This window comes from Chiroxiphia lanceolata, chromosome 2 (assembly GCF_009829145.1).
Source record: "Chiroxiphia lanceolata isolate bChiLan1 chromosome 2, bChiLan1.pri, whole genome shotgun sequence".
NCBI classification, from domain to species: Eukaryota; Metazoa; Chordata; class Aves; order Passeriformes; family Pipridae; genus Chiroxiphia; species Chiroxiphia lanceolata.
The window spans coordinates 98131889-98154751 of record NC_045638.1 but is presented as its reverse complement, the minus strand read 5'-3'; the positions used below and the strand labels follow the sequence as shown (position 1 = coordinate 98154751).

At 40.9% G+C, this 22863-nt stretch overlaps 1 protein-coding gene across 3 annotated transcripts in view; it reads right to left on the bottom strand.

The window, feature by feature from the left end:
* The window catches only part of NME7 (NME/NM23 family member 7), a 91824-nt gene that overhangs the window by 9271 nt on the left and 59690 nt on the right, over positions 1-22863 (bottom strand). For all 3 annotated transcript variants that reach the window (XM_032679698.1, XM_032679699.1, XM_032679700.1), the window contains one exon: positions 6437-6544. In XM_032679698.1, the coding sequence (XP_032535589.1) occupies positions 6437-6544 (108 nt within the window). The remainder of the gene's footprint in view (positions 1-6436; positions 6545-22863) is intronic.

The following is a 22863-nucleotide window of genomic DNA, read 5'->3' as shown; positions in this document are numbered from 1 at the left end:
GCCCGTCCCGTCACCGTTTATCGTACAGCATCACCTCCCATCTCCCCAAGGCTGGATCCAGGCAGCTGAACTTCCAGTGCCAGAACTCGGAGAGCCCCCATCTACCAGACCGCCATAGCTGATCTGTATAGCCAGATGATATTGCCAGTTTGTTTTAAAGGCTTAGAAGCAGTAAGCCAGTCTCACTGGTGCAAGGCTGAGCATGGGAATGAAGAGCTTCCAGTGGTACATTGCACAGTCTGCCAGTCCCCAGCCTTACTCTTGACCACTGCACAGCTGAAATTCAAAGACGTGACAGGGAAAAAATCCAACCATCATGACAGTTCCCTCAGAAGACAGACGAAACCCACTCTGATAACAGCAAAGTCATCCCCCTTTGATAGGTTATTTTCATGTCTGTAGGTGCCACAAATAGCTCTGAGGCCAGAGAGAAGGCCAGCAAATGATACTCGAGGAGGACCTCGCTACTGCGGGGCTGGAAAGACGCACGTGACACTGAAAGCTGACACATCTCCCCCCACAGTCCTGCTGCCCAAGGCAGAGCCTGACGGCACCCAGCAGCCATGTGGTGGCACGGACACAGCACCCCGAGGTGCCAGTGCAAAGAGCACCTGTGAGGACACTAGAGTATATATAAGTACACACACACAAATACATGTCAACTACTAAAGATTTTGTAATCATGCCAAGAGACCCCGTGAGACCGACTTGATCGCCCCAACACCACGGCATAAGAACATAAAGCCAGCGTGAGTGGTTCAGCAGGCTGCACTGCCCTGGAGAGACCTTTCAGGTTACCTCAGATGCATGCAGTCTATCATCCCTGGAGCGTTTTGCAGCATTAAAAAATGCCCTTTCAGAATTGCTCACACACACCAAAAAACTCCAAACCCAAAAACTTTGAATTGCACAGTATGAGCAACAATGTACATGCAGAGCATGCCAAGGCCCAGAAATACTGGTTTTGTTATAACTGCAGTTCTAGGCTACTGGTTTTTTTTAATAATGTAGATTCCTGCATAATCTGAAAAGTACTCAGCCACTTGAGACCCAGTGGACTGAGGTGTGTGTACAGCACCACCTCCTGTGGGAAATTTTACTCACTGTACTTCCAGTGACGTGAATATGATCTTCACTGACTGATTTTTAATTTGCCTTCACTTCTTTAAGGAGGCCCGTAAACTGTGAAGTCTTTTAGCCACAACACCTTGTCCGAAGGACTTTGATTAAAAACTATTCCAGGAATGACCAATTTCAAGGAAATTTGTCTAGAGAATGATGATTCATCAGATCCAATGCTTAGTAACCTTCTATTTCAACAAGATATTTATCAGAAATGTTCCTCAGGTGAGTTGAGAAACAGAATCATCTTTCAACACATGTACATGACATCTCTAGTCTGCTAAATAAAGCAGTTCCTTGGCATATGAAATATGCAAGTTCCAGTCCTTGCTCTACCTGACTCAGAAAGAACATGAATGTAGGTGAGTACTGTGATTGCTTGCTCCCTTATAAAAAATAGAAAAAACCAAACTGACAAGAGGCAGAGCAGTATCTGCTTTGGATGTGGGAAACATATGCAACCCTCTGCTCTGAAAGTATGTCCTACACAACATCAGTTGATACGAAAAATTAAGAAACTCCTGGGTAAGCCTGCACTCGTGAATCACTCATAAAACCCCATCATCTCACAAATACTCCATTGCTATCAGACTCCCTTCTCTACTTCCTCCTTTCTTTCCTCTCCTCATTAAAATGGGAAACTGATGACAAGCCTGAGAAAACGGACTGTTCTGAGCTATTTGTGTCTATCCATTGTCACTTGTGAAAATACATTTTGTACTGATATGAGGACACACAAGTCTATGAAGTGAAAAAGTAAGTGCCTGACCCCGTAAGTCAAACAACTCATCTAAGAGGCTTCAGGGTAATATACACCCTCCTCTTTTATCACTAAACTAGTAATAAAAAGAGCAGTTACAGCTCTACAACTGAAAATACACTGATTTTTCCATTGCAACCAGTTGTGTTTTCGGCTCAACTGCATAATCCCTCTTCTCTTGAGCCAAAGTGAGTTATTCATTAATTCTGATATTCGTTAGTCACTGCCTAAAACATCAAGTAGTTTGTAGAACAAAAATAGGAGTTAAGGGTCAAACTAGTGGGACCAAGTGCTCATATTTGCTTTTGGGGTTGGTTTGTTTGTTTGAGGGGGTTTTAAGATTAAAAGTGAACTTTCCTTTTTTCCAGGTCCATGGAAAATAGGTCTAAGAAGAAAACAATGAAAAACTGCTGTGCTATATTATTTGTATATAGTGTTCTAAACAAAGTGCACAAGCTATCCCTTATTTAGTTAATTAGTCCTTGCTGTTCCCAAGACAGTTGTTCTCTCTCCTTTCCCCAAATACTCCATGGTCATGATTCTTGGGAGAAAGGTCACAACCTTGCACTTCCTAGTGACAGTCAATTTAGTGCAAACCACCAAAGTCACCTAGAGTTTGCTATTAACTCCACGAGGCATTTGATCTAACCCTCAATTACATATCTCATCTCCCCTTAGAAGTCTCCTTTTGTGGACAGACAGCAGCTGCCATAGCAAAACATTTTCAAATTTCAGTTATATCTGAAACTGTGGGTGATGAAAGCTGCCAAGAAGGGTGGAGAAATCTTAAAATAAGCAGTATCTGACACTAAGGCTAACTGAGTTCTCAGGAAAGCCCTGGAGTGTTCCCTCCTACACAGGAACATGCCTTTATTGTGCTTCCATAAATACAATGTATTTAAGGCTCATGATAGGACAGTAGATCAACCAGGTATCTCCCCTTTCCATCTCCATTTGGTTCTGGAAGTCCAAAAGTCACAAAACCAATTAACACACAGACCAACCTATTCAGCTTTCTAACCACAAAGTGGCAACAGCAGCAGTCCCTCCATCTTGCCTCCAAGGTCTTCTGGGCACTGCTGACCCTGCAGATGTGCACACAGAACATGTGGCCAAGAAACAGTTAGGACTGTGGCATGGACCCCTAATAAGCTGCTTTAGCATTAACAGTGCAAGCACTGCACACACCAGCCAACAGATACAGCCAAGGCTTTCTTTGTACAAACCCACTGGGCTCAATTTAAGCTCAGAGATACTGGAACTTCCACTCTGCAGCCCTTAGACCTGTAGGGAGGGGCTGCACCAGAAATGAGAACCTCTGGAAAGGAGTGACTCAAACATCAAGCATGGCCAAAGTTGTACAAAAGCTCTGACATAAAGGCAGTAAATATCTTTATTCTTGGTGTATCAGACTGGCTCTGCCTGCTTTGGGGCTGGAACAGTTCCCTGAGGCCCACCTCTCTGGTTCACAAGAGTTTCAGATAGCTTACATCACAGCATCCTCTCTCCAAGAAGCTTTCTGGGTTCTGGCAGAGTAATTATGCTACTTCTTGTTCTGGGGGAAAAAAAGGCAAAAAACCCCAGACCACCCCCAGCAAAAACAGCCAAAACAACCAAAAAACAAACAAAACCCAAATTAAACATCCTCTCCAAACACCAAAACAAACAAATCAACCAGCCCTCCACCCCCCAAAAAAACACCACACCAACATATATCTAGTGGGAACTGGGGAGGAAAAGACGTTAGAAATTTTGTGTCCTTATTGTAATAATGATGCTGCAGTTTGTTTTACAAAATTTGTCGCATTTAGTACTTTATTTTGGAGAAGAGAAATATAAATTAGAAAAGTGGCTTAGCCAAGCTCAGATAAAATCAGCTCCACATTTAGAAATGAAACTCTGGAGTTCCTAGCTCTTGTGCCTGATCAGGTTGCCAAACTTACCTTTCATCAGCCAAACAGGAGTGCAATATGCATAAAGTCTGGGTTTTGGAGCTATACTGGGTAAAAACTGCAGCAGAGCATTAACACGGTACAAAAAACAATGACACTAGAAGAAAGGAAAAGAGACTGCTGGGGATGAACTTATCTGAGGTTTTAGAAAGGATTCTTCATCTTTTTAGTATAAATCTAGCAGGTCAGATTTCTGTCCGAAACTTACTCCAGACTCCTCCTCTACTAATCAGCTGGCCTACAATGATACTGTAAAGCTTTAATAGGAACAGCAGCATTAACATCTCAGCAACAGCAACATCTCCTACCAGAACACGGACATAATGAACAAACACTAACTCCATATTGAAAGAAGCAAGTTTCATGGCACCAGCATGGCCAAGGTCAATGACAAGTGCCTTACCTATCTCTGAATTCACCTCCTCCGAGGTCGAGAATAACTGCTCTGTTAAACTCATTATATTAAAATATCCACTAAAGAATCAAAACCTTCATTTACTGAACAGTATATTTCTTAAAAAGGTTTGTCTGGCTTGGTTTCCTTCTAGCAGGCCACACAGTCACTCTGCTCTAGCTTGACATTTACAGCACGGTTACAGTTACCAAGGCTGGGGAAGAAAGGTCTCGTTTCCACTTGCTAGCAAATGAAGCCTCTCTGACTGGATTTAAGCTTCTCTCACAGAAAAGCTCACTGAGGAAAAAGTCCTTCCCAAGGATGATCTCTGTGCATGCAGTATTTCATCAGTTGTGACAAGCTCTTGCACTTAAGCAAATCCAGAGGTTACTGTTTACTTTGCTTACCTATGTTTTCAGTCAACTATGTTTCTTACAGAAGACAGATCTAAAGATACTCCAAGAATTAAAGTGTTAGCAGTAAAAAGGCTTCTGTAGTTTACATTATAATTCTTATTTGCCAAAAAATCAGAATGAAACAGTCACCGCTTTATTTCTCACTAAAGAACATTCAGCCTTTACAACGGCTGGTTTAACCTGGACTGTTACAGAAGGAACTACAGACTGATGAAGAGTCATATTCTGTGTAAAATTATGCCTATGGTAAAAAGATTTTAGATTCTTCTCCCAAAAAAATATAATCAATAAACAATAGTTAAAATGATCAGACTGCAATTGGAACCGCAAGGTGTGTAGTCAGACTAATACTAGGTCAAGAACTTAGCTCACGATTCAGCTGTGGGATTCAAAGGACAAACACATGTAATGGAGACCTTGAGAAAGAACTCCACCCCCAGTTTCTGCTTTGGAGAAGCAATTCCTGTCTCACAGTAGCTATAAACTCAACTTAAACAACCAGGAAAATGGGGTTATATCTGCTTTGCACCAGGAAAGGAAAACAGTAAATGAAACAGACTGTGGACCCAAGAGAGAAAGAGACAGAAAATTCTGATGGAGTACTAAATTGTTCTGAGCGTTGGTGAGACTTTACTTTTTCCCTTGTAGGCTATGCCTTTTTGTCTGCTGCACTGAAAAGCCATGACTGAGGGACTTCAGGTATGTGGTGACAAATACCTGCTTGCTTGTTTAAATCCAGTCCCTTTGGGAAGGAACTGGGAGTTGTCCATTTTTAATGACACCTTGGAAATGCTTTAAAAAGCTGCAACTTTGTTGATACTGACTGCCTTTCTAAGTATTGAATTTCACTAGTCTATGCCTTAAACTAGATGCAATTTCCTAGCAAACAGCACTTTATCTCACACGTTATTTCATGAAGGGAGATGGTGATGCAGTCAGTTCTTCCTCACTCCCCAGAGAAACCACTATTTTGGCAATGTAAAATTATCCAAGCCAGGACAATTCTTGCTGCTCCATAGTTCTGCTGTAACTTGACAGCAATACACTCACAAATACATGTAACCAGTAAAACACAAGCTATGGATGCACTGGAAAAACATCTTCACTGACACAGAGATCCATTGAAGAAATGCTTACACACCACTTCAACCCCTTGTACAGACCTCAGTTTTGAGGCACGGAATTAAGTGAATGAGCTTGTTCTGGTTTTCATAGTGAGTACTTCTGTCTTTATAAACTCCCCTAATTTAACATTTTCACATTTTACTGGACCTTAATGAAAGCATACAAAGCCAAAATCAGATAATAATTAGTAAGTTAAAGTAAAACACAGGAAATACAAAATGATGTGCGTAAGTATGACTGTCTAAAAATAAACCTGGACCCTATTTGGAGGATTTGAATCCCTAGTGCCTGTAACATTCCAAGCTCCACACGAGCTCACTGTAGAAACAATCTAGATCAGGAATCATGGTGGTCATCCAAGGGCTAAGAAGCAGAAGCACCGTTAGGGCTGATTTTCAGTGCCAAGGACACAGGATGTTCAGACAAAGAGAGGACCCTTGACTTTCATTTAATTAAATACTTCATTGTACTATATTCATTCAAGAAAAATGCATGGATGATTTTTTTATAATATCAGAATTACTTGAGTTAAATGCCCTTAAAAAACTTCTGCTTTTGTGTCTAGTCTGGTCTTCAACACAGCTACTCACCAGCTTCAAAGACTGTCAAGAATAGCTTTTCACTTAACTTCTTGTTGTTGAGCACACATTCATCTAGCAGGTCTTACCTCCAAAAGCCCATCTTCAGGAAGGTCTGTGCAGTGAACAGCATTCTGAATCTTGTCCTTCCCAAAGATAGCACGCAGAGTTCCAGGTCGGAGGTGACGGGCTAATTCCTATTGAACACAAGCAAACCAGAAGACCTTTGTGAACCACACTGTTCCTTTATATCGTGGACACATATAATCTTATAAAGTAAAACATTTTTGTGCTATTAAAGTATGTGTAGTACACTCTAAGAGAAAACAAAGATTGAGAGCAGCCCTAAAGAGAAGGACTTGGGGGTGCTGGTGGACAAGAAGTTGACATGACCCATCAATGTGCACTCACAGCCCAGAAAGCCAAACATATCCTGGGTTGCATCAAAAGCAGCGTGGCCAGCAGGTCAGAGTAAGTGATTCTCCCACTCTGCTCCACTCTAGTGGGGAGTACCCCACCTGGAGTACTGCATCCAGCTCTGAGGCTCCCAACATAAGAAGGATGTGGACCTGCTGGAGCAAGCCCAGAGGAGAGCCACGAAAATGACCAGAGGGACTGAACACCTCCTCTATAAAGACAGGTTGAGAAAGCTGAAGTTGTTCATCCTGGAGAAGACAAGGCTCCAGGGAGACCTTCAGCTTCCCAGTACCTAAAGGGGGCTACAAGAAAGCTAGACTTACTAGGGCATGTAGTGATGGGACAAGGGGGAATGGTTTTAAACTGAAAGAAGGTAGGTTTAGATTAAATACGAGGAAAAAATTCTTTAGGTTTAGACTAGATATTAGGAAGAAACTCTTTACTGCGAGGTTAGTGAGACATTGGAGCAGGCTGCCCAGAGAAGTTGTGGATGTCCCATCCCTGAAAGTGTTCAAGGCCAGGCTGGATGGGGCTTTGAGGAAGCTAGTCTAGTGGAAGGTATCCCTGCCCATGGCAAGGGGGTTGGAACTAGATGATCTTGAAAGTTCCTTCCAACTCAAACCATTCCATGATTCTACAAAGAGAGAAATCCCAGCCTGTACTACACACATAAGACAACTGCTGAAAAAACATGACCAAAACTATGAAAACTACCTGCTTGAAATTGGGCCAGTCAAGCCACCTTGGGGAAACACAGGACCCTTCGTATTGCAGATACACCTCACTGGCACTTGTATAACACAATTAGCTCATGTTAACACCTTTGCAGCTCTCAAGAACAGGCCTGCTGTCCTTAGTCAGTAGACACCTTGCAGATTGCCTCCCCTAACACTGAACTACCTGCCTCAGAACATGACATTTGTGAAGTCCAGCTCCTGAACAGCCTCAGTCTTCTCCTCTGACACCCTGACTACTGCCAGAATCTGGTCCCCTTTAAGGATCAGTCCAGACTCTCTCTACATCTTTCTCTGTTCTTTGAAATTAACATTTCAATACTCTTCCTCATCTACTTGCCAGATACCTCCTAGGCCTCTCAGAGGCCTTTTTACTCAGGTCCTGAGATAACATTCCTCCCCTACCTCTTTACTGTGGTATTTCTCCCATCTTGTGCCACAGAGGACTGCCTTTATTGGCTCTCCCCTCCACCATACTCTTTCTTTCAAGCCATAATTCTGTCCTGATGTACTTCTCTGCACTATCACCTTGCAGTGTTGTCTTTTAACCCCTTTCCTATGCCACCTGTGCTACACTTGTTGGCCTCTCTTCCCAAAACCCTGAGGCTCATCTCCAAGCCTGCCTCATGCACAGTGAAATTCAGTGGTGATGGCGTTAACCCAATTTTCCCTCCTTAAAACCCTCTGGATGTTCTCCTATGAGTACCTGTGAGGGGAGAGGTGGATGACAAGCTCACACTATAGCTACAGAACAAAGAAAACAATTCTTTCCTTGCTAACAGAGCCTACATCAGCTCCTTTCTGAAAAGGCACTGGGTACATTAGGATGTAATCACTTTGGAAGTGGCCAGTGCAGTTTCACTGTGCCACTCCCAGGTGTTTGTTTCAGTGTCACAGCTGGAGGTTACTGTTCCCACAGCCCAGCCGAGTCATCAAACTGGATTGTCCAAGCATTTCTTAACTTTCAGTGTCAAATGGGTTCAAAGTGACTTCACCAGGAGCTCTTGGTTGACCTGGAAAACTTTGCACAGGTACAGACGAGAACCACTCTCATGGTGCATGCTCTGTTCTGGGATGGCAGTGAATGTTTTAAGCTAGTCCCAAAAGACCTCACAAGAGCACTATATGACAACACCCTTTATCCACTTTCCAGCTTCACCCATTTGTCACGTCTCATTACTAAACTAAGACAACTAGATTTTAAGGGCAAGATCTTCTCTTAGCCCAGCAAGTCCTAGATATTTTTCTGTCCTAACAATTAATAGTTATTATGATCTGTTACTAATCCGGAAGACAATTAAGGTTGGAGTGTGTATAACCCAAAACATGATATGAGGAGAAGTTTCAGTTCCTCATTGTTAATGTGTGTACATCACAGGTTATACAAGACCTTTTTATATGTCAAGGACATTTGAATAAGAAACACTCAACATCAAACGAATTTTGCTTCAGAGGAAAGTTCAAGAGTTTCACTTTGAAAAAAAAAAAGCCCCAAGGAGAAAAAAAAAAATCTCCTCTACGTGGTCCTCATTAAAGACTTGAGATAAGGAAGTCCGCTGGAGAAACAAAAGTCACATGCCAGTTAACTGTAGCTATGTGACACTTTAATCAAGCCTTCCTTCAAACAATTGTTGATTGCAGTATCAACTAGCTGTCTGGAAGCCAGCAATAGCAATGGAGCTTTTCAATCATTTGAATGAAAGTTTGGGAACATTAGAAAAAAGATTATTGTGGCTATGAAACCTTTGCAAACCATTTAGCAAGAAACAGCTCAGCTAAAGCTTGGTATTTCATATTCTGTTTATTTGCTGTCTGTCAAACTCTTTTGCTCAAACAAAAGATTTCCATCTTTTGTTCCATCCTCCAACAGGTCCAGATGTGCCACTTCTTACGAAAATTTTGTAAGATTTCCCTTGACCCATCTTTCTCATCAAATACACTTTTTTTTTTTCTCTTTGTTCTTTAAAAGCAGCTATGGTGTCCTGACTTATCATTTGTCCTAAGCTCTCATTTCTATTTCACAACTTCATAACAAAAGACCTCACATTTCTACCTGCGGACTCACTCTCTCACTAACACAGGCAAAAGCTCCTACTGTTGCACTGCACAGTCTCCTGTTCTTTCTTCAATTCTTCAGTGTAGGTTGCTACACATTCTCCTGCCCCCCTGAAACCCATCAGCCATCTTGCACAAAAAGGGACTGATTCTGTTCTGCCTGGGATTGCATTGGATCAGAAGTACACAAAGGTAGGTCCTCCAGCACTGTACATTGTTAGCACCTGATTAATAAGAACTTAAATAAGCCTTTCTTACTCTCCGTTAACAAAGAGGATGATGCAGTCTTTACTTATATTTACATAACCCAAAAAAGTAAAATAATTGTCATTTCCAAAGTTTTACTATTCCAATGCTTTCTTGCTACACCACTGAGGAACCATGAAGGAACAAGGCCTCTGTAAATGATGGAGATACAAAGAGCTGTACAGCTCATATATAGGTGTCCTTGTGTATGTATGGCTGGAAATCTTGTGAATGTTTCAGAGAAGGAGGAAGAGAGTTCCTTATAGAACTTATTCCTCATAGCAAGTACTAATATACTAATATACTAATATACTAATATACTAATATACAGTCTTCTGGTTCATGACAGGAAGGTTACCAATCATTTTATTTACAGAACCTCATCTGCAACAACAGGGAGATACAAATAGTGGGGTTTGAGTTGGTTCCACCACACCCCATCATCCTCTTTTAAGCCTCTATTTCCTAAGCTTTCTGCTGAGTTTGGTTTCTCGAGTATGTGTTTTGTGCACTGGTTTTCAAAAACTTTTTGAAAGGAGTTGAGAGTAGGATGATGGAGGAGTTAAGAGCAGCTACAGCTCTACCATATGCACGACAGGAGACTACTATGCGTGTGCTGGAACTTCATGTGCATGTGTAAATGGGGATGACACAAAACTGGCACCTCACAAGAAGAATACACTGTCTGTGGCAAAACAAACCAGGGCTGCTGTACCAAAAGGTTTCCTCCTCTTTGGTCTTATTCAGCAGGTTATTTGATCACACCTTACAGGCTGGGCTTTGTTCTACCCAGAGCCCTTTGAAGATCCTTATCCTATACAAGATACGGATGCATATATCTCGTTTCTCTTTGGCATGTAACTGTGTCCAGTGCAACACTGCCTGTATAAAGCACTTAGCACATTTCTAAAATCTATTTCTGTACAAGTGAAAAGAAACAAAAATGTCACCAATGCCAGTAATATGTCAAAATCAGACAGAAAAATCATCATAACCATATTCATAAGCAAAGTTCATTAACTGCTTTTCCTCCAAATGGCTGTTTTTTTCATTGGCTGGATGGCAAGTCATATAGAACAGCAACATGTATTCCAGCCAAAACCTCAGATTTCAAGAAAATTTAGCCTAAACTGCAAATTTCAAGAAAATTTGTCCAGGTTTCTTAAAGCATCTGTCCTGAATACTTAATTTGGTATCTAGAAAGGCTAAAAGACCACTGCCTTTAAACAGTACAAACTCTGAATGGATCAAAACAACACCAAGGAACTTTTAAAACCTAAAATTTTGTTCTACTGGAACATAAACTAGAACAAGTGAACCTTGACAATTTGTTACTGGTCCTCTCGAATGAAGCAAAATAAAAATAAGAGAGTTTGTGATCAAACCCTCTCTACCCACAGTGTGCTCATAGGGCAGGTTCATTCTTTTAGGTTTGCTTTCAGACCAGCAGCATTCAGAGAATCTCTTGGCCTGCAACAGATCTGCAAAGTCCCCTCTAAGCCCTCAGTAAAATAGTTTTCTTATTCTAGCTGGGCCCTGACTGTGTGCCTGCTCCTTGCTCTTCTTGGCATTTCTTATTCATCACACTTTCTGAAGGCTTTATGTTGATGGTCTCACCACCTCTGCTTTCTCCACTCTGCATTCATGAAGCTTTTTCCTTCTGCAGTTCTCCACTGCCATCATGAAAGAGATGGTCCCTCTTTCCCTTTGAGGGTGCCAACTGATCCAGAAGGCAGTAGCCAGCCTTGGGCAGACAAGGAAGTGCCTTTCTCCTTTTAAGGACCAGCTTTGCCCTTGTCAAGAGAACAGAACACACATTAACTGTGAACAAACAAAATAATGTAAATTCCACTCACTGTGGAATTTGTCTGGCTGAACTTGAGGCATTGGAAAGCCTACTGCCTTGTCCAAGCAAGGCACCTGAGCCTCCTCTGTAGGGAGCTGAAGGTGATAAGCCCTTTCAGGAAAAACAACCAAACCAACTTTTGCAGTACAGTAGTTATGCAAGCCAGGTAGGATAAATGCCTCTCTTTTCTCATCATTATAGCTCTTTAGCTGACTTTTATTTTCAGGGCATTTTAGCACAAGTCATATCACATACTGCTGGCTGCAGCAGGGAGTTGGACAAAATACTCATTCCTACACAAGCCATCAGCAAGAAGCAACAGGATAAAAGCAGCACAGTCTTTGTCATGCAGAGTACAATACTAAACAAGCATCTCTTGTTCATTGAAGTTAAGAAACACCTTACTACTGTTACTGAGAACCACCTCAGTTGATCAGTCTGATACCTCCTTCACAGAAGTTCCTATCCAAAGGCAAATGCTTAACTGTCAAAATGAAATCTGTGGTCACAGGTGACCTCATGCAGGATACCAAGAAGGCTAGCTTGCCTCAGCCTGCTTCACATGTTTTCTTTGCAGCCAACAAACTCGAGCCAATCACTTGTGATGTGTGTGCTTTCCCATTGGTTACCCCAGCTCTGTCCTGGTTTATGCTCCTCAGTTCCATGCAGTAAGCCACTTTGAAAACAACATCAACAATTTTCTACTCCTGTAGCAATTCAAGGTCCATTTCATCACCCCTAAATGCAGTGCTAAGCCTTCTGTCTAAATTACTGGAGAAAAATCTACATAAGATGGTGCTATTGCCACCGTAAAAACTTTAACTAGGGAAGAGTTTTGCCTTGAAACCTGGGGTCTGCCTGTGGAAAGTTACTTCATAAAGGTTCTAAATACAAAACCAGGTCAATGTCAAACAGCATGCAAGAGGTTTCCTCCAGCTTAAGTTTCAAAAACCAATCCAGAACAGAAGTTGCTTGTTGACAGTGACATGTTTTCTCTTTCTTTCTGTTCCACATGAGCTGCAGCAATGTCATGTACAAACTGAGAGTCAGTATCAAAGGCCTTATGCAGACTTCAAGGGAGTCAGCATTACCTGAAAGTACTTTTGTACTTTCCACATATTCCACATATTTCCACATTAAAATTATCAAGCCAAAACAACCTCCTTCAAGCACACACACTAAACTCCCCTCATCTTTTAAGTTTTATCACAAATTCAAAAGCCTGGAAAGGTTGCATTAAAAGTCTTTATAATATTTAGCCTAAGCTCCTCTCCCCTTAGCACTGTGCATTTCACTTGGATTTTCAGGTTGTCTTCTGGTTGATGGCAAAATAGATCACTTACTGGCCATCCTGACAAGTTTCTCATCTTTAGCTGAGCCATAGAGTTCTGTACTTGAAAAAGCGTGGCTGCAAAGGTTTGTTCAGCAAATGAAATGATCTGATCCAAATGTCAGTCAAATTTTCAATTGCAAGCCTGTAAGAAGTGCATCTGAGGCGCAACTCCTTCCAAAATCAAACACTCTTGCAACAGTAGCAGTAAGTACTCAAATCATAGTCTATTTTATTAAGAAAGCCTACTCTGGTCTGCGTGAAAAAAAAAAAAATCCATCCGCTTTTCTGTTTATTTTAAAGTCAGTCAACCTCTGAACTGTATCTGTCTGAAGTCCTGTATCTTTGGAAGTTTTGTTAACGGACCTAAAATTATCTTCCATACTCCAGTGTTGGCAGTTTTTCGGAACCTCACAAGTCTGTACAAGTTGTTACACTGTCTCCTTCTCACCCTCCATCCCCTCAGGCACTTTGATTTTCTCTGTTTCACTCCCACGAATTCCCTGCCACTCCTCCTCTCTGGCAGCCCAAAGGTGCTGCACCAGCTCTCCACAGGTTCTCTTCTGTGGGCAGCAAGCGTGGCACATTTGCCAGCCTGAGATAGTATTTTCACTGGTCTTGGTACTTCTGGTTGATGTTTAAGTGATTCTAATGATAACTGCCCTGCCCAGAAACTTATTCACCGTCGCACTTGCATGCCTATCTGCCATTGCCAATGCTCTGAATTTAGGCAGCCACACTCCTGAGTTAAGTATAAACTAGACTGGATGGTGAAGCCTTGAAGATAACTGACATATCAAATATAAGCTGCTTGCTAAATAGGAATAAGGATAAAATATCTAGCTATCTATCTGGTCACATTATCTGGGTGACATTAGGGATATTTACATTACTTGACAAGCTGGAAAAAGGAAGCATTTACAACTTAAAAGCAAGACATCTGAGCACACAGTGCAGCTGTAAATTTCATTATTAGTTGCTTTACTTTAAATTTTAAAGGTGAGATGGTCCTACTGATGCTTTTTCGGTGCTTTCAAGGCATCAGAATATCATCCATTTATTAATTCATCTGTAAAACAAGGATAAAAAAATACTAGGTAGCAAAGGATATTTTGGGATTTTATTAATTCATGTTAGCAAAATATCTGGAGAGCCTCCAGTGAATGTCATTATGAAGTTGCAAGACATTATTTTTAGTCTGCAGATATCTTGGCTGAGTTTTCCCCAATAAGAACAAGAACAATTATAAATTAACTTTTCCTCTGAAATTTTTGAGATGTAATTCTTCACTTGCAAAAGCAGGCCAGGTATCTGAGCTTTACACTTTGCAAAGTAGAAAAAAATCCTTTGGAATTCTACTGAGACTTCCCTAGCTGAACCAACTTCAGACCATCCACTTCAACAGAAGACAAAGGTGGATTGAAAGAAAAAATTCACAAGTGTGCTGCAAACCCAAGAGATCCATTTCATCTGATGCTTAGCATGGAACAGACAGTTCCCTTCCATTCTGTGCCCTAAAGCCTATCCAATACAATCCTGGAGTCAGCAATGCTGCCATCTCCTCCTGCACAGTTGTGAGCAGCCCTGTTCTGATGGAAGGAATCCCTCATTTTTTGTGTTATAACTACTTTTTAAAAGCCCCTGCTCTGTTTAGGATTAGCTGTATTAGCCAGTGTGCCTATACATACAGATGGTTGCTGGCCTGGAAAACTTCTATGAAGAGACACAAAGAGCAGAAAATAGTAGAGTGGACCCCATTTTTTGGAGCATGAAACCAAGACAGTGAGACTCATTTCCCAGGGGCACAAAGAAATACACACTTCACAAGGATCACAAGTTCACTGTCTAACTTTTAGCTCAGATCTTTTGAATTCCAGACCAGTTCCCCAAATATTCCCTCTCCCTGATTTAATGCTGCTTTAATCCTTGTGTAGCAGCCTGATGACAAACCACAGTCTGCAGAATTCAGGCCATGCCATGTCACCTGTGGGAACTTGAGAGCTGCTAGGGGAATATGAAGAACTGCTGCTTGTCCACCCTCCACCCCGACCACATTCTAGTCCCTTAATGTGGGAAGTCAATGGATGCACAGAAAGGGAAAACTTCTTACTAGGAGTATCTGAGGGAAGTCCCACGTGCATCCCATTGGATGCAGTCTATCATACTGTAAGTGAAAGAAGCTGATAAAAATTCAGCTCAGGTGGCCCTGCAGTGGAACAGAGAATGTCAGCCTGAATCAAACAGAACAGCAAGCCGCACCCCAAGTTATTTAGCTGCTTCTCAGAATTTGAATTAATCATTTTATATCCAGCTTTTTGTTTAGCTAACAGTTCTATCCCCAGGCAATGACACTAGTGATACAGAATGAAAACTACCGCTGTAGTTGTTCTCATAGCTGTCAGCAATTGCAGAGAGAAGGATTTATAAAAATAACAATAACAACAAGAACAACAACAATAATAATAATACCCATCATCGTCATAAATGTAAAACCAGTCTACTTCTTTTTGTTACAGAAGGGAAGGCTGAGGCCACAGTATTTGTTTTCATCCACTTTGAAGCTTTAACTAATATCTGCAGAAAATAACTGCAGATACACTCTGGCCACAGCATGTATTTCTTGCATTACTACAATGGCATGCAAAGCACCTAGGGAATTTCAGTCCATACACACCCTGTTGCAATGTACAGTACAAGGATACCACCTATGCTACCTAGAAAGCCAACTGATCCCTCTTAGGGCAAACCAGTTTGAGAAACTGATAGATCTCCTTCCAGCAATGATCAATTCCCCTCAATCAATCTCTCTTGTATATCAATTTATCATCAAGAGTGTATAAGATACACTGTGCTCTGCAGCTCCTTTTCTGTTTGGTTATTATTAGCTCTACCACCGTGTTATTAACCAGAGCCTGAATAAGCAGTCCTCTGGGATAAGAATAAAAGAAAAAAAGTCATGCACTTCCAAGAATTGACTATTCATAACCTACTGGCTGAGAAACATGAAACCTTTTGGGACAGTTACAGTCAACTTCAGGATACTCAAGATCACGACATCATCATGGTTATATGGAAGAATGTCCTACTGCCCTTTTTCTACACCTTTATAACTTTCTCTATTGCACATTTTCATCCAGCACCTTTGTGCAGTGACTCTTGCTAATTGCTATCTACAGAGCTCTAGAAAAAGCCTGTTCACCTTTAAAGTTCTACCTTTATTACTTTACTAATATTTTTAAACTGAAATATTATTCATATTACTTCATAACTTGAAGTATATGTAACAGCACTACATAACCAGTATGTTCCAACCAGAAGTCAGGACAAATTTGAGTGAAGGACAAGGATATCTACAGTCAACAAAAACCTGAGTCAGGCATGTAAGCAAATGCTCTTAATCTATTCAAATCAAAGATTCTACAAACACACAAGGTCACTGCGACCAGAATGCTAAGAAACTAAAGAAGGAGAAAATATTGTTTAGTACAGCAACAGTATAATTTTCTTTCCCAGAGTGACCTCAGAACTTCCCATATTGTCTGGAAACACTGCTCCCTTTTCCCAAGGAAGAACTGAGCCTATAAAGCAATCTTTTTTCCCAAATGCTTCTTTTCTAGGATTTTACATATTCAAAAATATTGCTGTCCAATGTAACAGAGTGATCTGCTGTCTGCTGTAACCAAGCAGAACACAAGGTAAGCAAAGAAAACAACCATGTACACTGAAATTAACCCAGAACCATCATGGTCTCAAAAAGGCTCTTACCTAGTGCCCTTATGGACTGAATATACTAATGAATCTGTTCTCAGAAACCTCAGCAGCTACTGCAAAAGCTTAAATAGAGCAGTCCAAAGGAAGTAGGAAGGAGAAAAAAAAACCCCTAGTAAAACAAAAAGACAGGGAATCACTAAGGAAAGTAGACATCTTCTGACTGCAGGAGGAGACTACAACCTAACAATTCTGATGACCAGCTCTTTGTATTGCTGACAAAGACTATTTTCACAAGAGAGGGTGTACTCTTATATTTTAAAAGTATTAAAACCCTCCCATAGGCAAGGTAAATCACATTTTAACCCCGTGTAGCTGTGAGAAAGATGCCCTAGAGAGAACCCTGTGGATTACCTTTGATCAGCCAAGCAGTGTAAAACTACATTGTGTATTTGTCTATATCAGGCTGCTATCACACGATCACCTGATATGTCAGAAGCCTACCTATTTTTCTACAGTAGTGAGAAACAAAACTCTTCTTCTCAATCCATCTAAGATATGTTGGCAGAGATACAATAAAGAAATGGTATTTTAAAATGTATTAGCCAGTATTATTTAAAAAACAAACCAAGCAAATGCCAAAAGAAACTAGGTAAGCACTTCTAAAGCTTTGTGTGATCACTTTTCAAATAAAATACAATCCATCGATATGAGATACTAAATCTGTGACACCACTCTAACGCACAGCATGTATTCAAAGCTTGGAGAGAACAAAACCAGGAAGATGCAATCCAAACAGGATGTGGAAGCATTCATTTTGCAAAACCAGACCTGCAGATGGGACAGTTATAACCAAAGCCCTGTGCAATCAGAAAAACCTCACTTCCTCAAGGCTGAATAGACAAATTTATGTAACTCAGAGCATGTATAAGAATCTTGTGTTCATCACAGATGCTTAAAATATCACTTCTTAATGACATCCACCTACTACTTTGGGATGCACCCAGTCTGAGTGCAAAGGGAGTCTTTATGATCTCTAAGCCAGTCTTTCAGTCTTTTTTCCCACCTACCTATAGATACAACTAGTCGCTGTGACTTCAGATTAAGTTACACATCTTCATGTGTCTGCAGAGCTCAACACTACAAAGGCCTTGACCAAAAACCTGAGTTTTCTTAAAAAGTAAATATTCTAATCGTGACTTAAACTCTTACAAAAACGGCTAGCCTTGTAATGCTTTGCAGGGAAAGGCCCAAAACACTAGCTCCAGGATACCCTGGCACATTAGCCATTCTGGAGAGCAGCTAGCAGGTCTCTCTGGTAGCACAGCGAGTCAAGGAAGATCAGTAACCAGTGCTGTAAATGCTTGTGGTACATTCCTGCTCTCCTTCAGTCTCTAGGCTCATGTTAAACTTCACTCCTCTTGCTAAAATAGGATAAACTATTCCAGCCTGGAATCAGGCAAGAGGTACCCAGGAAGAATCAGTTCAAAGCCAGAGGCAGACTGACATAAGGTAAAGATGGGAATGCAGATGGGAGCCCTGAGGCTTCTGAAGTTGATGCTACTTTCCAGGAGGGCATACAGAATCTTTGACAAAATCTTGTTAACTTCCTGAAAATGTCCAGAAATTGCAGTTAAGAAAGTGTCTTGTTGTCAGGTGATACTAAAATACCAGAGTGTCACGTAGCAGAGGAAACTACAAAAAAAACCCCTACATAGGCTGGAGGAGCTTTGGTAGCTAAGAAAAAAACAAAAAGCATTTTAGCAACTGGAAATCAGATGCAAATGTACTCTCAGTCCTCTCCCAGAGGTCACCAGCACCTTCTCTCCAGAGGATGAAAGCAGCAGACTCCTCCAGTATTATGCCTCTGTGGGCCTGGTAACAAACAATGCAGTATCTTTTACTATCTGCTTTACCAAATTACTGTAATTTGGGACCACTGAATCCAAGTCCAGTGACCTCACATCCAGGATTTATTTAGGCAGCAAAAGTTGCACTGTTGACACGTTCAAGTTCAGTAGCTCTGGAGCCTCAGACAAGGAGTGGCAGATAAAAGGTTTTTTTTCCAAACTGTAACCTTGCCAACACGCCTCAATCACATCAGATTTAAAGCAGAGTTTGGTCTCGAGGGCTCTGTCAGTATTTAGTCTCCTGATGGAGACTGTCAATCACCACTAATAACAGCAATTTTCAACACACATGCACCTACCCATCAAGAATCAAAGCGAGCCTACAAGCTCCAGCTCCACATGACACTGAACAGCCATCATATGACAGCAACCTTCTGGTAATAGCAAGTCACATTTAAAGCAAGCCACTTGCCAGTAAAAGGTTCCTCCACTGCTGCTCTGATTTTTGTTCTAATCTCTGCACAAAGACACATTTCCATGAGGCTGAAGTCCCTCTTCCTATCAAAGGACTGCCCATAACCTGCAAAGGGTGGTTTGAAGAAAGAGTTCTAAGAAGGTCACATCAAAATAGGAACCAGACCATGTAAATGTGCCCCTACAAAGCACATACACACACATGGTTAAAGTAAACAGGGGAGCATCGGCAAGGTGTCAAGGGCTGGCAGACCTCTGCAGCACCTACTCAGAAACAAAAGAAACATCAGGAGAACCTACTATGAACACTGAATTCATGCCTGTAAAAATTAATTCTTGGATTCTTGACTCTCAGCTGCTCCCAGGGCTACACACAGCTTTGAGAGGAAGAACAAATACGATGTTTCTGTATCAGTCACATTTCTGGTGCAGGTAGCACAGACTCCATGCATTTTAAACCAGGGAAAGCAACTCACTGACACAGGTATGGTGTTTGGCATCCACACAGAGGCAGGCAAGAAGCTATAATGCTTTTGGAGGTAAATTACAAATCGTACACCAACATATTTACAGTCTAAAGCAGTGGTGACAACTCATAGTTGCAGTCACACTACAGCTGTGGGTCATTAGAGCACAGTTATCTTAATACTTTCTATCTTCTAGATCCCCTGCCTGTGCCCAGAGGGCTGACGTGGAACAAGACAGAAGTCCTGAACCCATAGAGACTTTGGGCTTTATGAATCAGTAGCATCAGCTCAAAAAAAACGGGCTGCACTAGAAGGAAGAATCTACCTCCACAGACACCTCTTCAGGCAAAAATTACTATTTCTCCCAACTAAGAGGCCTTGGCACTGTCTAGAACACTTTTTCACTTGACTTGTAGAGGCTGATGTGGAAATTAAAAACTGAAAGGACAGAGTCAGATGATTGACCCTAAATAACATCTAAGCAATTCAGTCATGCCTTTCCCATTGCTGGCTCAGACAGCAGGATATTATAACTGGTATTGATCGGTCCGTTTGCTACCCTAGCTGATAATGGCCTGGATCTGAATGAAAGTTTTTATTTTTATTACATGACTCAGACTATCTGAGCAGATAATCAATTATATTAAAATCTTATACATTAAAGAATTACATAGAAAAAAATCTTATTTCTCTTGAAACACATTATGTACTTCATTGTCAACACTCTTAGCAAGGCTCACTAGGCTATAGGGAGAATCCACACTGAAACAACTGTGAAGGTATTACCAGAAGATGAGTACTTGGAAGCTCAAAAAATAATCTTTATATTCCTTTATATCTTCCACTGAACTATTCTCTACATGATGTAATGTTAAAATGTCATGCTGCTAAGTAGTTCTAGGAATGAACATGAACATTTTTGGCCTCGCATATAGAAGTTTTTCAGTGTTAAGAGATTCACAGGAGGTCTATACAAACAAAAATCTTACAGCAACAGCGTTCTCATACCGTTATCCCTGTTTAACTGATGTGATTAACTGAGGCAGAAACATATTGAACTTTTTGTCCAAGGTCACACAGCGAGGTCAGGAATGGAGCTAAAGCAGACTCCAGCTCTTTCAGTTCACTGCTTCATTTTAAATCATCTAATCTCCCTTTCAGCTCTTTGATTCAAAAGTAAAAAAGACTGGTAATACACTTATCCATAAAATGCAAATCCCCAATGTAAAAAGAATGCAAGTCAGGATTTAAAGCAAGTGTATGAAAATCCCTTTTCAGCCCACTGGATGCAGAAATATTGCAGCACATCCCATTACTTTAATAATATCTCACACTTTAATAATATCTCACAACAGAAGGTACTTGAGTCACGTTTAATGTACTGCCAATTCCAGCTAAAAGCTCTTAAGAATACTAAAAGTTATGCAATCAGTCAGGAATATGTAGCTGATGAAGACTCCTGAAATCACGTGTTCTAACCAACTTTTTAATTTGTGTATGAAGAAAGTTCAAAAGAAAAAATAAATGCAATATACCTAATTTCTACAGCATTTTACAATGGTCTTACAAATACTAAGTAACCATCTCAATGATTCCATCTCAACAAAAATTTTACCAGCAGCTATTTCAAGGCAGAAACTGCATGAAGATGATGTGAAAACTGAAGTTGTAGCTTCAGACCAAAGTGTTAACAAAAAGCCTCCCAGCGCTCCAGAAGCCAAAAATATACAAACATTATGAAATGAAATATCAATGCCAGCAAGCTCAAGCAGTGACATGATTTCCTGGCCACCATCATCCTGTCCCAAGGTTTTGCATTACAGACTTTGCATCCTGGTCCATATTAAAGAAAGTCAAATCAATGCAGATCAAATCAAATGCACATTGTTGTTTTTTTTTACTGCACTTAAACAAAACCACTTTCTTGATAATGCACATTGTGCTACATTTACCCCCACCCCTCCAAGCACTTCATTTTTTTACAATGAAGAAGAAACGCAGCTTCATTTCTGCTGAATTTTTATTGCAGTTACTCACTCTCATTTCTAAGTGATACTGCATACTGAAAATTCAAACAATTTGTGTTCTGTAGTAATCCTATTTAATTAACTTTTTAAGTCCCCTTCTCAGCTTTCTAGAGCAATTACTTCTTTACCACGGGTGCAATTTTTTTCTCTTGATGTCAGAACTGCACCAGTAGAAAGAGAGTGAAATACACCCAGCACAAGACCCGTAATTTAACATCATGCATAACAAGATTCAGTAGTGTATTTTTAAAAAGGGCTTAAATGATTCAGACACACCATGAAAAGCAGTGGAACTCACACTCATTTCAGCAATCCCATTCCTATTTTAAATTTAAATATGTAAATAAAAGTCCTCAGCTGCTCACAGGATGTCAATATCAAACCTCATAGCTTCAGATGCACAACAGAGCCTATGGGTGCCTCCCCTCCTTGAAAAGCTACAGCCTTGTGTGAAATTCAGAGATCTTTTTTTTTAAACAGCACTTATTAACCTTGCAAAGAAACCTTTTCAAGATGGGCATCAATATGATTGCTGACCTTTTATAGGGGTGCTGCAACAATAACTAAAGAGTAAATACTGGTTTATTACAGTAGATGTGAGAGAGAGCCTTCCATGCCTAAGGCCCACATATTAGCCACAGAAGTTCAGGACAAAGAGAACAAGGCACAGAGAGACACCAAGAGCAAGTCACACAGGCAGTCTGGGACCTGGTTGTGAGAACAGCTAAGCCAGAGGCTGCACTCAAAGACAAGAACAAGCATCACAACCAATGTGAAAGACTACAGGAAGGCCTTAGAAGAGACCACCAACGACACAAAAGAAGGAGTTGCACTCCAGGAGCCTAAGACAAGTACAACTAAAGATGCTGACAGTTCAACAAGAGCACAGTGAGACAGCCAAACCCTCAGCAGGAAAGCGCCAGTGTAGCAGAACACAAACAGAAGCAAGATCTGCAGAAAAGCACATATCCTAGTGCATATACTACCTACCAGGGACAAATGTTCCACAAGCCTGCAATCTGTGACACTGAGCCCTTCAATCAGGTCACAGTAATTTGGAGAGTGAGCACACCCAGCACAGCTCCTTACAGAGATGTATCTTTATCCCACTGTCTGCTTTCCTGATTTGATAGGCCATTTCTACACTACTACAAAGAGGCTCAAACCAGATTTTTGGTTATTCGTCCTCCCTACTACCACAGAGGAGGTTTTAATATAGCATTTATAAGCTGGTTTATAATGAAGGATATTTTTGGTAGAGAGCTTTACTGACCTGTAGTGCTAAAAAAATATTACCTTGTTATAGAAAATAGCCCAAAGTTCCATTTCATTTTTAGCATTGGCATAAATTGCTATCTTATT